The 17,198-nt window shown below is 35.8% G+C and overlaps 2 protein-coding genes across 2 annotated transcripts in view; both read right to left on the bottom strand.

Annotated features, from left to right (window-relative positions):
* eef1a1a (eukaryotic translation elongation factor 1 alpha 1a) overlaps positions 1-5,892 on the bottom strand; it is a 6,936-nt gene extending 1,044 nt beyond the window's left edge. Inside the window, exons 1-7 of the mRNA XM_051125788.1 lie at positions 5,739-5,892; positions 4,086-4,269; positions 3,823-4,002; positions 3,437-3,733; positions 548-698; positions 190-446; positions 1-110 (exon numbers count right to left, since the gene is read on the bottom strand). The exon at positions 1-110 is cut by the window's left edge and continues 125 nt beyond it. Coding sequence (XP_050981745.1) covers positions 1-110; positions 190-446; positions 548-698; positions 3,437-3,733; positions 3,823-4,002; positions 4,086-4,229 — 1,139 coding nt within the window. The 5' untranslated portion in view covers positions 4,230-4,269; positions 5,739-5,892. The remainder of the gene's footprint in view (positions 111-189; positions 447-547; positions 699-3,436; positions 3,734-3,822; positions 4,003-4,085; positions 4,270-5,738) is intronic.
* A 143-nt stretch (positions 5,893-6,035) lies between these two features.
* Positions 6,036-15,938, bottom strand: slc17a5 (solute carrier family 17 member 5). Its single transcript, XM_051125787.1, has 11 exons — positions 15,792-15,938; positions 13,796-13,983; positions 11,057-11,290; positions 10,845-10,932; positions 10,676-10,762; positions 10,424-10,542; positions 10,137-10,298; positions 8,604-8,736; positions 8,331-8,478; positions 8,084-8,174; positions 6,036-7,249 (listed from the first exon to the last, which is right to left on the bottom strand). Exons 1-11 carry the CDS (start codon positions 15,877-15,879, stop codon positions 7,118-7,120), a joined length of 1,470 nt encoding a protein of 489 aa, XP_050981744.1. The 5' UTR covers positions 15,880-15,938; the 3' UTR covers positions 6,036-7,117.
* Between the last annotated feature and the right edge of the window lie 1,260 nt (positions 15,939-17,198).

The raw sequence follows: 17,198 nt of genomic DNA, 5'->3' as shown, positions 1-17,198 counted from the left end.
TCAATCTTCTCCTTCAGCTCTGCAAACTTGCAGGCGATGTGTGCAGTGTGGCAATCCAACACAGGGGCGTAGCCAGCGCTGATCTGCCCTGGGTGGTTCAAGATGATCACCTGAGCAGAAAGAATAAACCTTGTAATGACTGCTCCGGTTTGCTGAATAGAGCTGAGAACAGAAGTTAACCGAGCTTACTTGAGCAGTGAAGGTGGCGGCCTCCTGGGGTGGGTCGTTTTTGCTGTCTCCAGCGACATTGCCACGACGGATGTCCTTGACGGACACGTTCTTAACATTAAAGCCAACGTTGTCCCCAGGCAAGGCCTCAGAAAGAGCCTCGTGATGCATCTCCACAGACTTGACTTCAGTTGTCACGTTGACGGGGGCAAAGGTCACCACCATACCTGGCTTCAAAATTCCAGTCTCCACACGGCCCACAGGAACAGTTCCAATACCTATTGAAAACATTTATGAATTTAATTTAGCTCTGTTTAATGCATAGTCAAAAACAGGTCAAATTGATTGAATTTTGAATGTAGTTTGTACAAATTAAGACCTCCAATCTTGTAGACGTCTTGAAGAGGCAGGCGGAGAGGTTTGTCAGTCGGACGTGTTGGAGGCTGAATGGCATCCAGAGCCTCCAATAGGGTGGTCCCAGATGCATTTCCCTCTTTCCGGGTAATCTTCCATCCTTTGAACCAAGTCATCTAAAGTAAAGATAAAGAACGCTGAAGATGCTAATTGGGACCAATCTGCTGGGATACCATTTTGCACAAATTGGCATATTCACTGAAGAATTTCAAAATGCTCCATATGACATAAGGAAACCAGAGCTGTACAATATTAAGGAAAAATCGAATTGGGATATTTTTAATTTTTTTCGATAAAAGTTGCGATTGCCACAAAACCACAGGCAGCCCTTAAAGGCACCATATGTAAGTTTCCGACGCTAGAGGGTACGGTGATTGAATGTGGATGCAAACTGATGGGACTCTGCAAGAAATCATTTTCATCGATGAGCTAATACACTAAAGTTTTATTAACGTCACTGTAGTAATAAGCAGGGTGGTCTTTCTATGTCCAAAACTGATCAAAAACACCTTGGGACTAAATTTTTACACTGACAGCTGTCATTGTAAGACAGCTGGAAACTCTGTTTGTCCGAGTGAGCAACTGTAACTAAAAGTAAGTTTGGACTTTTGACCCACTGATGCCCATTGAAGTCCACTATATGGAAGTCGTAGAAGCAAGACGAGGACACTGGAGTGATTGGAAATGAAGGATGAGCTCAAAACAGCTCTTATTATGCCACAGTCAACCGTTTCCTCTGCTTCTGGTCATGCGCATATATGAAAAAGCAGCGCTGTTTTATCATACTAGAGACATTTGAGTGTGCTGAAAGTTCTGTTATAATGCTACTCTGTGTTCGTCACCTGTCTAATAAAATGCATAACATATTAAAGAGTCTTCAGGGTTTGCATGTTTTCTACAAAATAATACCAGAAAATCGAGGGTGTGTGACGTCACTGACGTACATTGACATTGAGCATGTAAATAAACACAGTGCCACATTTCACTTTGAAACATGCTTAGCATATTGGCAATCACTCTAAGTCATATCAAAGCTGTTTCTGTTTTGTTTTCATTAATGTATTAGTTTTCTCCAGAATTTAAATTTCCTGATCATTTACTCACCCCTATATCATCCAAGATGTTCATTTCTTTTTGACAGAAGAATGGTTTTTGAGGAAAATATTCCAGGATTTTTCTTCATATAGTGGACTTCAATGGACATCAGTGGGTTAAAAGTCCAAACTGACTTTTAGTTACTGTTGCTCACTCGGACAAACAAAGTTGCCAGCTGTCTTACAATAAAGGTGTTTTTGATCAATTTTGGACACAGTAGGACCACCTCTCGTTGAAGAATATTCAAGTGGGACTCAAATATGCCATAGAGGGATATATAAAAGATTTTAAAATAAATATGGTGCGTAAGAAGATTATTTTAGAAGTGAGGGTTTAAAGATTGCAATGCAAGCGGGAGAAGCCTTATGTTGTGATCGTCACGATCACAGAAGACAGTATCCAAGATCAAAACTATTCATGTATCACAGTGTAAAATTTAATTAATTTGCATTTAACCATATGGAGAGACACTGAAATGTAGATTTTCATTTATGTGTTTTTGTCTGTTCATGACGTGAGAACAGTTAGCTATTAAAGCTTGTACGTTAGCATGGACATTAACGTTAGCTAGTTTTAGCCAGAGATACATTAACGTTCTCCTTGAGCAGATGAAAATTGTAACTTAATGACAACCAGAAAATGAATGTTAAATAATAAAATAAATTCCATATTCCATTGCCTGTCCTCCCTGGATACCTGGAATCAGTGTTAGAAGTACCCCAGGCACATCGTTTTACCAATTTTGTAGCATAAACACCATCAAACCAGTGAAAGTGTTGGATCTTCTGATGTTTCTCAATGGTGCTGAGAGTTCCGTTCCCATGCAACTTATACTTGACTGCCATTGGCTCATCTGCGTTCAAGGGAAGGTATTGCAGAGCTGGTGCAAGTGAGGATTTGTTTACATTTTTTTTATTTTAGAAAATGACATTGTTTTCTAGTCTGGGATTTGATTTCTTGTCTGGGGTCGTGTAGATCCCTTTGAAGCTGCATTGAATCTGTAATTTGGAACTTCAACCCATTGATCCCCAATGAAGTCCACTATATGGAGAAAAATCCTGGAATGTTTTCCTCAGAAACCTTAATTTTTTTTCGACTGAAGAAAGCAATGTCTTGGATGACACTGGGGTGACTAAATTATCAGGAATTTTTAATTCAGTAATTAACTAATCCTTTAAAGGCACCATATGTAAGATTTTTTTAAATTAAAATATCCAAAAAACACTAGAACAGTGTTATATATTTTGCTGACTTATGTACTTTCATTATCCCAATTGTTTCAAAGAATGTTTAAATCCAGAGAAAGTTTAACAAGTGTAACAGACTGTGTCATTGCGTCGCCTGCCAATCGTCATACAACCTTGATTTTCCAGTTTTATTTTGCAGAAAACATGGAACACTTTAATATGTTACGCATTTTATTAGACAGGTGGCGAACGCACAGAGTAGCATTATAACAGAACTTTAAAACAGCGCTGTTTTACCTCACATACGCATGACTGGAAGGAGTGGAACCGCTCGACTGTTGCATAATGTAGCATGATTTCTGCCCCGTCATTGTTCCGACGGATTGCTTTGGCTGTGGGGATGAGGACTACAACTCCCACGATTCCACACTCAATCACAGCATCATCAAAATACAACATTGGTTCTTTGTTTGTTTTGAATATGTGTCCTCTAGCTGTGAAAACTTACATATTGTGCCTTTAATCGTGCAGCCCTACTGGAAACAGTACTTTATTGCCTCTGTAATACTTACATTAGGACTGGCCTCAAGCATGTTATCTCCATTCCAGCCAGAGATGGGCACGAATGCCACCGTGTCAGGATTATAGCCAATCTTCTTGATGTAGGTGCTGACTTCCTTTACAATCTCCTCATAACGCTTCTGGCTGTAACTTGGTTCAGTTGAATCCATCTTGTTGACACCCACAATCAGCTGCTTCACACCCAGTGTGTAGGCCAGAAGAGCGTGCTCTCTAGTCTGACCGTTCTTCGAAATTCCAGCCTCAAACTCTCCAACGCCTGCCGCCACAATCAACACGGCACAGTCCGCCTGAGGATCAGAGAAAACGTTAGAAATGTTTCATTTCTTCTATATAAATAGCTACTATACTATATTCATGTGCCTGTTAATTTCCCAACCTGTGAGGTTCCAGTGATCATGTTTTTGATGAAGTCCCTGTGTCCTGGAGCATCAATGATGGTGACATAGTATTTGCTGGTCTCAAACTTCCACAGGGAGATGTCAATAGTGATTCCTCTCTCTCTTTCTGCTTTAAGCTTGTCCAGCACCCAAGCGTACTTGAAAGAGCCCTTTCCCATCTAGGAGACACACATTACCATACTATTATATAACGGCTTGAAATAGTTTTTATTATATATTCATTTAAATATCTCCATCATACCTCTGCAGCCTCTTTCTCAAACTTCTCAATCGTTCGCTTGTCAATCCCACCGCACTTGTAGATGAGGTGGCCAGTCGTAGTGGACTTCCCAGAGTCCACATGGCCGATGACCACAATGTTGATATGGAGCTTCTCCTTTCCCATGGCTGATTGCTTTATTTAAAGTGCCAATGTAACTGTAAAGCTTTACAAAGACACCAACAGTCACGGTGAAGTCTATTAAAGACGTAAACGAAGTTAGACGCACGATGCACCAATTTAAAACCCACTAATTCAAGGAACTTACGAAGCAGCCATTTAAACACATGCACTGTTCCGCAGTAGATCTGATGATGCAGTATACAATCCAGTAGTATTGGAAAGGAATAGTACAACTCAAACTGAAAATTCTTACATTTATTCAACCCCATGTTTTCCCAAACCTGTGTGGAATATTAAACTAGAAATTTGCTGAATATTCTGGTCACTAAATGAAAATGAATGGTGACTCTAAAGGCCTCTAAAACCATGGAAACGGACAAGAACGACTTGCACATTCTTCAAAAGTTCTCCTTTTGTGTTCTGCTAAAGAAAGTAAACCACACGGGACGTCTGGTTGAACAATGACAGAATTTTCTTGTTCTCTTGTAATAACCGATACAAATACCAGCTAAGCAACGTCTATGGCTCCCTGTCACTGCAGAATTTAAATGTCTTATGATCTGAATTTCACTCATTGGACACCGAAAGAAATGCAGACAAAGAAATTTGTTTAACAAATACAGCATTCACTATGCCATCTCCACCTTTCAACCTTTAGACCAGCACTTCTTTCGGGGTATTTAGGCATCTAGTTCTGCCAAATAACTAGTAATGCCTTAACAGACCGGGCATGCCTTTTCTTCATGCCTGGTACATCTTTGTCCTCCAGACCTCCATTTTGTTAAGATTCGCCTACTGATTTAAAAGACTGGCAGCCATTTGTGAGACACTCATGTAGCCGATATTGTCAAAAGAAAAATATATATATTGGAACAGTTGGTTTTAGCTTATAATATTCCATTCTAAGGCAGTGCATTAAGATTTGGCTGCATCATGAACCCACCATGTATGATTATTGCATCAGCATCATTTCCAATGAGCTGTAAGCTGTCCAAATGAGTCATTTGTCAGGGACAAAATTCCAAGACGTTCATTAAAGCAAGAGACGGACTGCCATTAGTCTAAGGGAGCTAATTCCCAGCTTAACTTGAGAGGTTAACGCAAGGGCTATTCTTATTAAGGTTACCTAACACAGACGCATTCTTTAAAAAGAGCTTTGAATTATGCCACATAAGCCGGACGACTAAAGGAAGCTATTCATTTCGGTATTAATTTGCTCAAAAACATTTCAATATTAGTCGTCTGAGAACAACAGGCGACGGAGATCATTCAGATGTCTGGGGGATTTAATAGTGCAATCCCTTCCCCTGCAGCTGCCGCCATGTTCTCTCATTCCCAGCCTGTATCTAGCGCAATGTCGAATACAAGCATCAGTAAGGTCTATTACAAGCGACAGCTATTTAGAAAACATAAATATCGACAGAAGAGCTCCATTCGTAAGCTCAGACTCATTTGCGAGGTGTATGTTTTAAGTACGCAGATAAAGATGCGTGTTAATGTTCTGTACTGTACCTGCGTGTGTGCTCGGGATACTGGAACGGTGCTGAAGAGGCTGAGCGGCGCGTCTGATCTTGTTATAATACAGACCCGACGAAAGCGACTGTACATGCGCAGACGGGCGCAGCATTGCTGCCTACATCAGTCATTGAGGATGCTGGAGGTCAGATGACTATTATACACAAACTAAATAGTTTAGAATTGACAGAGGAGAAAAAGTTAATACGAGTTCTTTAAACGTGTCAGGTGCACACAAACTGTGACGCAATTACTATATATAATTCTAAAAATGAACATGCACGTCAAAGAAAATAAACGAGTGCAATAATTTTTATTAGACATACAGATATTTGACAGTTGATAATGCATGTATTGAAAACAGATTATGCAACATATAGTGTTTACACGGATGTTTTCATTTTGTTTTACTCAGTAACGATTGCACAAAGAATTAAAAAATGTAAACATAAATCAGACATAGTGTACAAAAAGGCTAAAATGTAACATCCAGACACAAATTAAACCATAACCCCATTTAAGGCCTTTTGCTTGAGCAAGGGTAAGAAATATAGGGCTATAATAAGGCAAATTTAATCGCAAAAGATTCCAATTGATTCCAGTTGCAATTGATTAGTTGGTTAGATTTGAGTAAAATCAACAAAAATCATTTTTGTTTTGCCTCGTTTTCCTTTGCCAAATGATGAGATTATTTTTTTTTTTAACAAAACAGACTTAAATTAGAAATAAAATTCATAAGTTTACTTGCGGTTCTGTAAGCGAGCCAGATTCAATATTTCGAGAATTCAGTAACTGCTCTGAATGATTCACACAAGGTTTTCATTCGCTAAACAGACTCGCTCACAAGAGTGAATTGGACTACACTGGATATGCGATCAAAACTTTTGTCTTCTTATCATGACTGGATGTACCATGAATACCCTGGTGAAAAAAACTGCATATGCTGGTAGGTATGTTTTGATGCTGGGATGCTGGTTTTGATGCTGGTTTAAGTTGGTCTTAGCTGGTCATGTTGCTGGTCAAGGACCAGCATAAACCAGCAAAGGACCAGCTTAAACCAGCATCAAAACATAGCTAACCAGCATCCCAGCAGCAAAACATACCTACCAGCATATGCTGTTTTTTCACCAGGGTATACGTTTATTCTTCCCTTCAATTATCGCACCTTTGTTTAATAAAATAAAAATTGTCAGAAAACTAATGATGTATAACAAACACAGAAATTACCAATTAAAAAAGGCAAAGGTCACAACAACATTGGATTGTGCAATATTCATTAGTTTGCAAACCATATACAACTACTGCTAAGATTTCTATGGAATTTACAACAGGTACGTCCCCTCGGCCTTTTGGACATGGCTAACGGTAGATGTGCTTCATTGGACGTGTATTCTCTGGACAGCCCAAGGCTGGACTGTGCCCTGGCCAAATATTGTGAAGAAAATAGCTCCAAATATATTGATTGCTGCAGAGATGTAGAAGACAATTTGCCACTCTGGAATGGTGTTCTGTAGATTAAAACAAAATATTTAAGCATTTGTTACTTTATCACGAACATGAAAAATGAATTTCTCTTGAAATTAAACATTTAATGTTTGCATTTATACATAAAAACATACATGACCCAGAATCAGTCATAAGAGTGATTTTTTTTTAAACTGATGCTTCAGAAGGAAACCCCATGCATTAGGAGCCAGGGGATGTAAACTTTCGAACAGAATGAAGATGTGTACATTTTTCTTATTTTGCATAAATATGTATATTTTGTTCATGTAGTACTGCCCTTCAGAAGATACTTGTATGTTTCCCAGAAGACAAAATAAGTTTTCGTACCCTGATCTTCAAATTCAAAAATTTTTTACCCCCCGGCTCTTAATGCATCGTTTTTCCTTCTGAAGCATCAGTGAGCGTTTGAACCTTCTGTAATGTTTACATATGAGTCCCTCAGTTGTCCTTAGTATGAAAAGATGGATCTCAAAATCATACAGTCATTGTTGGAAAAGGTTCAAATACACAAAAATGCTGTTCTTTAACTGTTCAGGACAAACAAGGGACTCTTGAACAACTATCACTTAAACAAAAAACACAGCTGTGGATCATTCAGGTAACAACACAGTATTAAGAATCAAGTGTATGTAAACTCTTGAACAGGGTCTGTTATATAAATTCAACTATTATTTTCTTTGGTGGACTATATGTAAACATCTTTTAGATTAAAAAAGTATCTTATTCAGGTCAGTACTAAATAATAAATAACAAGCATTTTGTATGATCCCTCTTAAAATAATTAACATTAACATCTATTTTACATTTATACATAAATGCAATAAATTGTAACTTACAGATTTAGTCAGAGATCTTGCTATTACAGGGCCCACCATGCCTGGTATAGTGGCAAATGAGTTTGTGATCCCGAGCAATATCCCAGCATATCTGTGAAGAGAGAGAGAGAGAAAAAAGATAAAATTATATATGAAAATCAAGTGGTACTTTATACATGTTCTAATGATAATTAACTTGTAACATGGTTGCATGTACAGTTGTCCTAAACCATAAAATTTGCATGACTGGCAATAAAAATAGTCTTACGAGGGAGCAATGTCCAAATGGTTGATGTTAAATCCAGAGGCTGAAATGCCGCCTAGAGAGGAAGAAATGGAAAGGAAGGCTACAGCCAAGACATAGTTACAGCCAGTGTAGCCAGCAGCCACCAGGAAGACGGCTGGTCCCATCATTCCTGGACACGTTCGAAACAGGAAACAATGATTTTTTTAAAGCATTAACAGATTTCACATCACCAGTTCAATCAACATTTTTTCAAATGTGCACTGTTCAGCATATACAGTAATGTGAATTCCTTACCTACTATGGTGAATGCCTTACGCACAATTACAGTGCGGAAAAGGTATTTCTCTCTCAGGAGGTCTGCCAGCTGTCCACCCAGCAAAGCCAGCAACCAACAACCAAGGTATGGCAAAGCCGAGAGCATCCCATTCTGAGAATGACAGCAAGTTCACTCTTACTAACTGGCAAATTTAATGATCATTCTCAGATTACCTATTTCTATATTAAATACAGTTCAAAAGTTTGGGGTAATTACTTTTTTTTTTTTTTAAGAATTTAAGTCAAATTAATTATGCATTAAATTGAACAAAAGTGACCGTGATGTTGTACAATTCTATTTAAAATAAATGCTGTTCTTTTTAACTTTCTATTCATCAGTTTCTACAAAAATATGAAGCAACTGTTTTTTTTTTTTTAATCATTGATAATTATAATGTTTTTTGAGCTACAAATCAGCATATTAGAATAATTTCTGAAGGATCATAAGACACTGAATGGCTGCTGAAAATTCAGCTTTACCAGCACAGGAATAAATAAATAAAACATTTTTTTTTTAAGTTTTAAAATATATTAAACAGAAAACAGTTATTTTATATTGTAATATATATATTTTTTTAGATTATGACTAAAAAAAAATTTCACTTTCGTTCAAATTTTTTTTAAAAGAAGTCTCTTCAATGCTCATCAAAGTTCCATTTATTTGATGAAAAATACAGAAATATTCTGAAATATTACTGCAATTTAAAATAAGTGTTTATTTTAATATACTTTAAAATAGAATTTATTTCTGTGATGCAAAGCTGAATTTTCATCAGACAATACTCCAGTCTTCAGTGTCACATGATCCTTCAGAAATTATTTCAATATGCTGATTTATTATCAGTGTTGGAAACATTTGTGCTGATTAATGTTTTTAGAACAGCATTTGTTCAAAAACAGAAATCTTTTCTAACCATATAAGTCTTTACTATTACTTTTTAATTAATTGAACACATCCATGAATAAAAGTATTAATTTCTTTCAAAGAAAACTGACCCCAAACTTTGTATATATTGTTAGAAAAGATTTATATTTTAAATAAATGCTGTTCTTTTAAACGTCTTATTCGTCAAAGAATCCTGAAAAAAGTATCATAGTTTCCAAAAAAAAAAAAATATTAAGCAGCATCACTGTTTCCAACATTAATAGTAATGATGCTGAAAATTCAGCTTTGCATCACATAAATAAATTACATTTTAAAGTATATTAAAATAGAAAACAAAAATTTAACACATTAAAAATCTTACTGATCCCAAGCTTTTGATATATATATATATATATATATATATATATTTTTTTTTTTCTTACAAACTTCAACATGCAAAATAATTTTTCATTTTAGAAGATAAAATAAAAGAAAGAAGATAAGTAAATATCACAGAGATGTATGATAATCCATCGGTAGCTTACAAAGCATTCAAAACAAACTAATTATAAAATAAATATATTAAATAAATTTGGTAAAAATACAAATTCTCAAAAAATGATGTATCAGCCCTGCTTTGCACTGACCTGCTGGATGCTGAATCCGAGAATATCGTTCATGTAGGTGGGTAAGAGAGTCAGCAGAGTGTAAAATGTCCAGTTGTAAGAGAAGTGTGCCACAACTATGGCCCATAAAGGCAAAGACTTGAGAATTGATGTCCATGGGATGTAATCTGTGGCTGGGGACAGCTGCAGCAGGGAATGGCACATTTTATTACATACAAACAATTAATGAGTCAAACATTAACTGGCTTGAGAATGGAAATATAAACTCGAAAATAGACACTGTATGATATCACTGTAACGTTGCCTACTTCATTTTTTAAAGATGCCATTATGTAAGTCTTCTCAGCTTCCGTTATCCTTTTGTGTTCGCTGGGACTGTTACTGACAAAGCAAGCCCAAAGGAAAAACCAAAGAAGCCCAACAGCTCCTATTATTTTTGAAGAAATCAGATAAAGTGTGCATTTAGAATGTGACGAGCCCGTGAAAGCATCTTCACCATTACATTTTATGCCGCTTGTGCACATAGTTCACCTTTAAATGTGTTGTATAACAAGACTTACCAAATATATAAAAGACATACGTCCAGTCTAGATAAAAACATATCTGGCCAGACAGAGGAAGGGCCACTACAGTTCCCAGCTGAGCACCTGTAAAAGAAAAGAAAAAAATGAAATAATAGTACAAATACATAAGAACCGTAGTAAATTGTTACAAATCAAAGCAGGGTACCTGTGTAAGAGATAGTGAGCAGTCGACTTCTCTCCAGAGGTGGAGCCCATGATGCCCACATCGCATGCATAGCAGGATATGACACTCCCTGGACGCACAAGAATAACTTATAAGACTTTTATTTTTCCAAATTAATTACACCTATATCATCTATGACAACAATGAAACATCAACTTGAAAGTACTAAGGTAGGTAATGGGTTTTGAGCTTACCTCCCCAATGCCTTCCAACACCCTGACAGCTATGAGATAACCAGCTCCCAGATCAGCGGCCACTGGAGTCAGCAGGGTGAAGATAACAGTGCAAAGGATGCCAATACCAAAGAGCCACTTGGCACCATACTTGCGTGCAAAGTAGCCACCTGGTATCTGCGTAAGTATATATCCATAGAAAAAAGAGCCCAGGATCCAGCCCTGAGTCTCTGAATCCCAATCATACACCCTGGCCTGTCGAGACATTGAAATAAATATGATTAATGCTTTCAAAATCTCATGCTCGGACCTAAATTACTGAAAAAGTATACTATGACTGCACATAAAAACCTTTTTTCCCCAGAACACTTTTCTTTTCATATAAAAATGAGAGAAATGTGACATTGTTTTAATTAAATTTTATTTGAATTTTAAATTCAAAATTTTAATTTTGATTTTTTTTTTTTTTTTAATAAATTGAAAACAATTTGATTGATTATATGGAAATCCAAAATACATATATACCTTAATATACTGATTAATACACTTACACCTCTTAATAAATAGTAAAACAAGGCATTTGCATTATAATACAATGCCGTTCAAAAGTCTGGATTCAGTAGGACTTAATGTTTTTTAAAGAAGTCTCTTATGCTCATCAAGGCTGCATTTATTTGATCAAAAATACAGAAAAAAAACAGTATAATTGCAAAATGTTATTACAATATAAAACTATGGTTTCTGTTTTAATGTACGTTAAAATGTAGTTTATTCCTGTGATGCAAAGCTTAATTTTAATCAGCCGTTACTTGTGTCTTAAATGTCACATGATCCTACAGAAATCATTCTAATATGTTGATTTATTATTATAAGAATAATCTATGTTGGCAACAGTTGTGCTGCCAAATATTTTTTTGGAAGCTGTGATACTTTTCAGGATTCTTTGATGAATAAAAATTTGAAAAGAACTGCATTTATTTCAAAATATAAATGTTTTCTAACAATATAAGTCTTTACTATCACTTTTTATCAATTTAATACCTCCTTGCTGTTAGGGATGCACGATTATGTCAAAAATAATAATTGTTGATTATTTCCTTGAAATTGTAATTGTAATTATTAATTACGATTATCACAATTTACATTGAATGATCTTTTGAATAGCTTTATACCATTGTTTCAAGCAACTGCATGCCACATTTTTATATATAGTTTCTTCTTTAAATATAGAAAAGTACAAATGTAAAAATTAGAACAATGAGAAAAAATAAATAAATAATGTAAGTGGATTTTTTTTGTAATTGTGCCTTTGAACGATTACATAATTGTGGCATCTTTAACTGTAATCACGATTACAAATTCGATTAATTGTGCAGCCCTAATTGCTGTATAAAAATACTAATTTCTTTAAAAAAAAAAAAAAAAGAACAAACATGTACTGACCCCAAGCTTTTGAAAAGTAGTGTATATTGTTAGAAAATATTTCTATTTTAAATAAAAGTTGTTCTTTTTAACTTTTTATTCACCAAAGACAAAAAAAAAAAACAGTTTTCAAAAAATAAATACATAAACAAATAAATAATATAAAATAAAATTAAGCAGCACAACGGTTTCCAATATTGATAATAAATCAGCATATTAGAACGATTTCTAAAGGATCATGTGACACTGAAGACTGAAGTAATGATACTGAAAATTTAGATTTGATCACAGGAATAAATTATAATTTAATGTAAATTAAAACAGAAAATTGTTATTTTACATCATAATAATGTTTTACAATATCTCCTGCATTTGTTAATCAAATGAACACAAATGAACCTTTGATGAGCATAACACCGTTGTCTGCGACGTGACAGCTGTCGCGACGCAACAGCTAAAGTCTGTCTACACTGGACGCGAAAAAGAGACCATTGTAAATCATATGAACTTTGTGTGAGCATGTCATAAATAAAACGCGGCAGCAGTTTACTGTTGGGAATTTGTCGTGTCGCGCCGTGCCGCATCCAGTGTACGCTGTAAAAAAATTCTGTCATTTTTACAAAATAATTTTGGCAGCTGTGGTTGCCAGAATAATTTTGTAAAAAATACAAAAAAAAAAAAAAAAACTGTGAACACATTTATGACCAAAAACTGTACGTTTTACAGTACAAAACTGCAATTTACAAACAAATAAATTTGAATGTAAACCAGTAAATTCAACAAAGCACACTGCTGCTAAAATCTGTTTTGTACCTTTAACATACTGACATCCACAATAATAATGCAGGTGGTTAAAGAGAAAGCCACATGATGAATCAAAGCTCATCACAAGTATCTTGGCCACAAGCCGAAGTATATACTAAAGTCATTCATGCAAACACAAAACACCATCATGGTAACACACAACACTTAAGTAATGCAATAAATATTCATTAAACAACAGAAGATGTAAAATAAAGTCCAAATGTACATAACTGATAACAGAAACTATTAAAAAAAAAACATGATTATTTAAACAAAATACTTTCAAACGCGTAGTGTCACGCAGAGAATTCTGGGAATATCAGTTTACAGTTTTCGACGGTAAATTATACATTGATTTGTTCTTTTTTACTTCTAAAAACTGTACAATTAACAGCATTTTACTGTAGAATTTTACTGCCGCTTGCGTCCGGTGTAGACACGGTGTAAGAAACTTATTTAAAAACATTAAAAATCGTACTGATCCCGAACATTTGAACGCCAGTATATGTGAGACTGTAAAGCAGATGCTCTTACAGTGTGATTGTGTTTGGGCACAGGGATTTTATGATGAGGGCAGACGGAGGAACTGTTGCTGGCACTGGAACTGTTTTTCAGCATGTCTACCATTGCCACACTAAGGTTCACCCTGAGGGCATATGCCACAAAGAAGCCATAACAGGACAAAAAGGCCAACCCGTATCGTGAGGAGCAGCATGCAGGAGCTGGAAGAACAAACAGAACAACCCATTGGCAAACAGTGGTTAAAAAATTCTCCTAAGAACAGCTGTCATTATTTAATCACACTCAAGTTGTTCCAAACCTGAATGTCTTTTGCATTCAAACTGTCAACTGAATGTCGTGACATAATAGGATCTTTCACAACATGCTTGCATGCACTCAAATAATGCAGCACAACTAGTGTACGATGAATTACAAGAAAGACTCTCATTATCCAGTTTAAATCTTAGAGATTCTTTCTCATTTGTTTCTCATTTGTTTATTTTTTCAGATTCTTAAAGACTAAAAAGAAATTTTCATTCAACTCATTCTTAAAGGGGTCACCGGATGCAAACCTCACTTTTACGTGTTGTTTGAACATTAATGTGTGTTGGCAGTGTATGTACAAATCTACCCTATAATGATAAAAATCCATTGCAGTGGTTTTTAATTAATCTGTAAAAATAATATCCCCTTTTTCAAATCGAGCCATTCTCAGATGCCTGTCGGTGTGGCGTCACACCCACAGAGGCCGCTCCCACGATAGTTGATTGACATAAGCGTCTTACCTCAGATCAGCTGTAACCAGCTGTCAGACCTCCATTGTTTCGATGCCGGAGCAGGGATGTAAGTTAGACAAGAATATCTCTGATTGAGCGATTGAGGTGTTGTGTTGCTGGATGTAATAATGTAAATAAACATTGTGGTTGTCATTTACTCCCGACATTTGAGCCACTGAAGATGCAGTGGATTACGTTTTTTTTGTGAAGGGAATGCGCCTCCCGATCTACATAAATGCGTCTATGTTTGCACAAATCATTCGTGATCCAGCTTCACTTACAGCAGAAGTGAGTATAAGGGTTTTTAATGAATCTCTGCAATCACCTTTCCTAATAACGCGCTAGTTAACAAGTTTCGTGGCTAAATGCGCTAAATGCGGCTAAAGTAAACAGGCTCGTCACTCCACAGAGAGAAGAGAGGGGCGGGGCGAGCAGAGCTCATTTGCATTTAAAGAAACAATCCATCAAAATGGGATGATTTCTGCAGAGCTCATTTTGACAAGGTAAAAAGGGTGTTGTTTTACACTACCAGTGAGAATTTTTAACCAAAGTATATTATAGACTTTTCATTAAGACCCTAAAGAATCATATCAACTTGTGGAAAATGGGCATCCGATGTCCACTTTAACATATGATTCACTTATTGAACGACGTTAATACGTTTTTGTACGATGCATTCCCAAATCAGCATCATCATCACTAACACTTTGTTGATACAATATGCATTTCATCTTCAAATGCTATTATTAATAATAATAGTCATATTGTAACAAACCATTAATTATTTGATTTTAAACTTTTTTTCCCGCAGTTTTAGGAGGAAACCAGTTATCACGGTATATTTTTTTAAGGCAGTTACCTGCATGACTAACACACTTCCTCCTTCACGTGACTGGCTGTTTTTAAAGCACATCTGAAAATGCTCTTGAATTATTTATGCAGACTGCATCAAATGCTGCGACAATTATATCACACTGAGCTAAAGAGATGAAGTCTGCACTTTTGGGATGATTGAATGACTGAGACATCTTATGAATACTAAAAACAAATAGGAATTTCTTAACATGGGTTGCAAATGGCAAGTTTACAATGCAGTTGAACACTGTCAGTTAAGCACAACTACTATAACTGTATTTACGTATTTATCATTTCTTTGTAAGTTCTAATACCGAACATATGGTACCAACACATTTTTTTATTACGTGGTATCTGGATAAATGTATAACAGACATTCATAGTTAATGTCCTGTTACCTTTCTTAATGTCTCCGGTGTCTTTCCGCCGTAGTAAAGGCTGGACATGATCTTCAGTTTCTGAGTCGGACGCCGAATGCTCCATCATCTTCAGCGGCTACAGTCCGGCCGCCTGACTAGAGGCACAACAACACACTCCGAATGCGGAACCACTGTTTCACCGTCAGCAAAAAAACATACCATAATAAAAGTCCCGTGGTCACCAGACCCTGACTGATTTTTTTATATTATATAAAAACAAAAAACAAAACTCAGTATTTGTTTTTCAAAGGTAAAAGCATGTAAGACAAAGTGCATCTTTTTGCATACTCCATTATAAGTTTTTATATATATCTGAACATATTTCCCCTTGAATATTTCTTAATGTGGCCGTGTTAATGTGTTTAATTATGATTTTAATCAATAGCAGACTGTTGTTTTCAAGTAGATAGTACCAAAAAGATATTGCGTTTTTTTTCCAATATTTGTCTAAATGTTTTAAAAGGTAAAACATGTAAGACAAAGTGCAAAATCTTGTTTTCGTCTCCATAAAAAGTTTTTTATAAGTTATATGTTATGTTTATATTCCTCCTAAATATTTCTGAATGTGGCCGTTTTATATTAAACTATGAGTCTTCATGGTTTAACCAGTGACAGACTGTTGTTTTTATGGAGCCATTACCAAAAAGAGTTATATATTATTGCAATAATTATCCACTAAGAGGAGCTAAAGTATTACAGCAGTCTATGCCTTCAGGAAATTCTAATCTAGTCTAAATCAGCAAGATTCAGTTCCCTTTTAAGATCTTCATTAGCATGCTTATGTTTTATTTTTTTATTTTTTTTTTAACGTTAACTTTTAAATGTTAAATTTTGCTCAGTCAGAAAACAATACATGTAGTATTTAATGGACTTAGTGCTATGTAAATAAAACTAACATACTCATTCTCTCTCTCTCTCTCTCTCTCTCTCTCTCACACACACACACACACGCGCGCGCGCGCGGTGTGGTCTGGTCAACTTGTAGGGACTCTCCACAGGCATAATGGTTTTTATATTGTACAAACCATATTTTCTATTACCCTACACTAACCCTACACCTAAACCTACCCGTCACAGGAAACTTTCTGAATTTTTACTTTCCAAAAAAAACTCATTCTGTATGATTTATAAGTATGTTTGTTTTTGTGAACTGTGGGGACTTTCCATAGACTTCTATAGATTTTATACTGACCAAACGATATTGTCTGTCCCCTAACCCAACCCTAACCCTAAACCTAGCCCTTACAGAAAACATGTTTGCATTGTTACATTTTCAGATAAACATCATTTACTATTTTTAATCATTTTTTAACATTGTGGGGACCGCAGGCCGGCATTTGGTCCCCACAATGTAGCAAAAACAAGTACACACACACACACACACTA

Source organism: Labeo rohita, chromosome 13 (assembly GCF_022985175.1).
Source record: "Labeo rohita strain BAU-BD-2019 chromosome 13, IGBB_LRoh.1.0, whole genome shotgun sequence".
NCBI classification, from domain to species: Eukaryota; Metazoa; Chordata; class Actinopteri; order Cypriniformes; family Cyprinidae; genus Labeo; species Labeo rohita.
Note: the sequence above shows the minus strand (reverse complement) of the source record. Positions and strands in the feature narration are given on the sequence as shown.

What these genes read in the sequence shown, in the direction of transcription:
- slc17a5 (XM_051125787.1), bottom strand. Translation starts at nt 15,879, where the DNA reads ATGATGGAGCATTCGGCGTCCGACTCAGAAACTGAAGATCATGTCCAG. An exon ending in GTATGTCTTTTATATATTTG is followed by an intron (nt 10,543 to 10,675) that starts GTAAGTCTTGTT and finishes CAAAAATAATAG; the next exon opens with GAGCTGTTGGGCTTCTTTGG. An exon ending in TGGCATCTTTAAAAAATGAA is followed by an intron (nt 10,299 to 10,423) that starts GTAGGCAACGTT and finishes TCCCTGCTGCAG; the next exon opens with CTGTCCCCAGCCACAGATTA.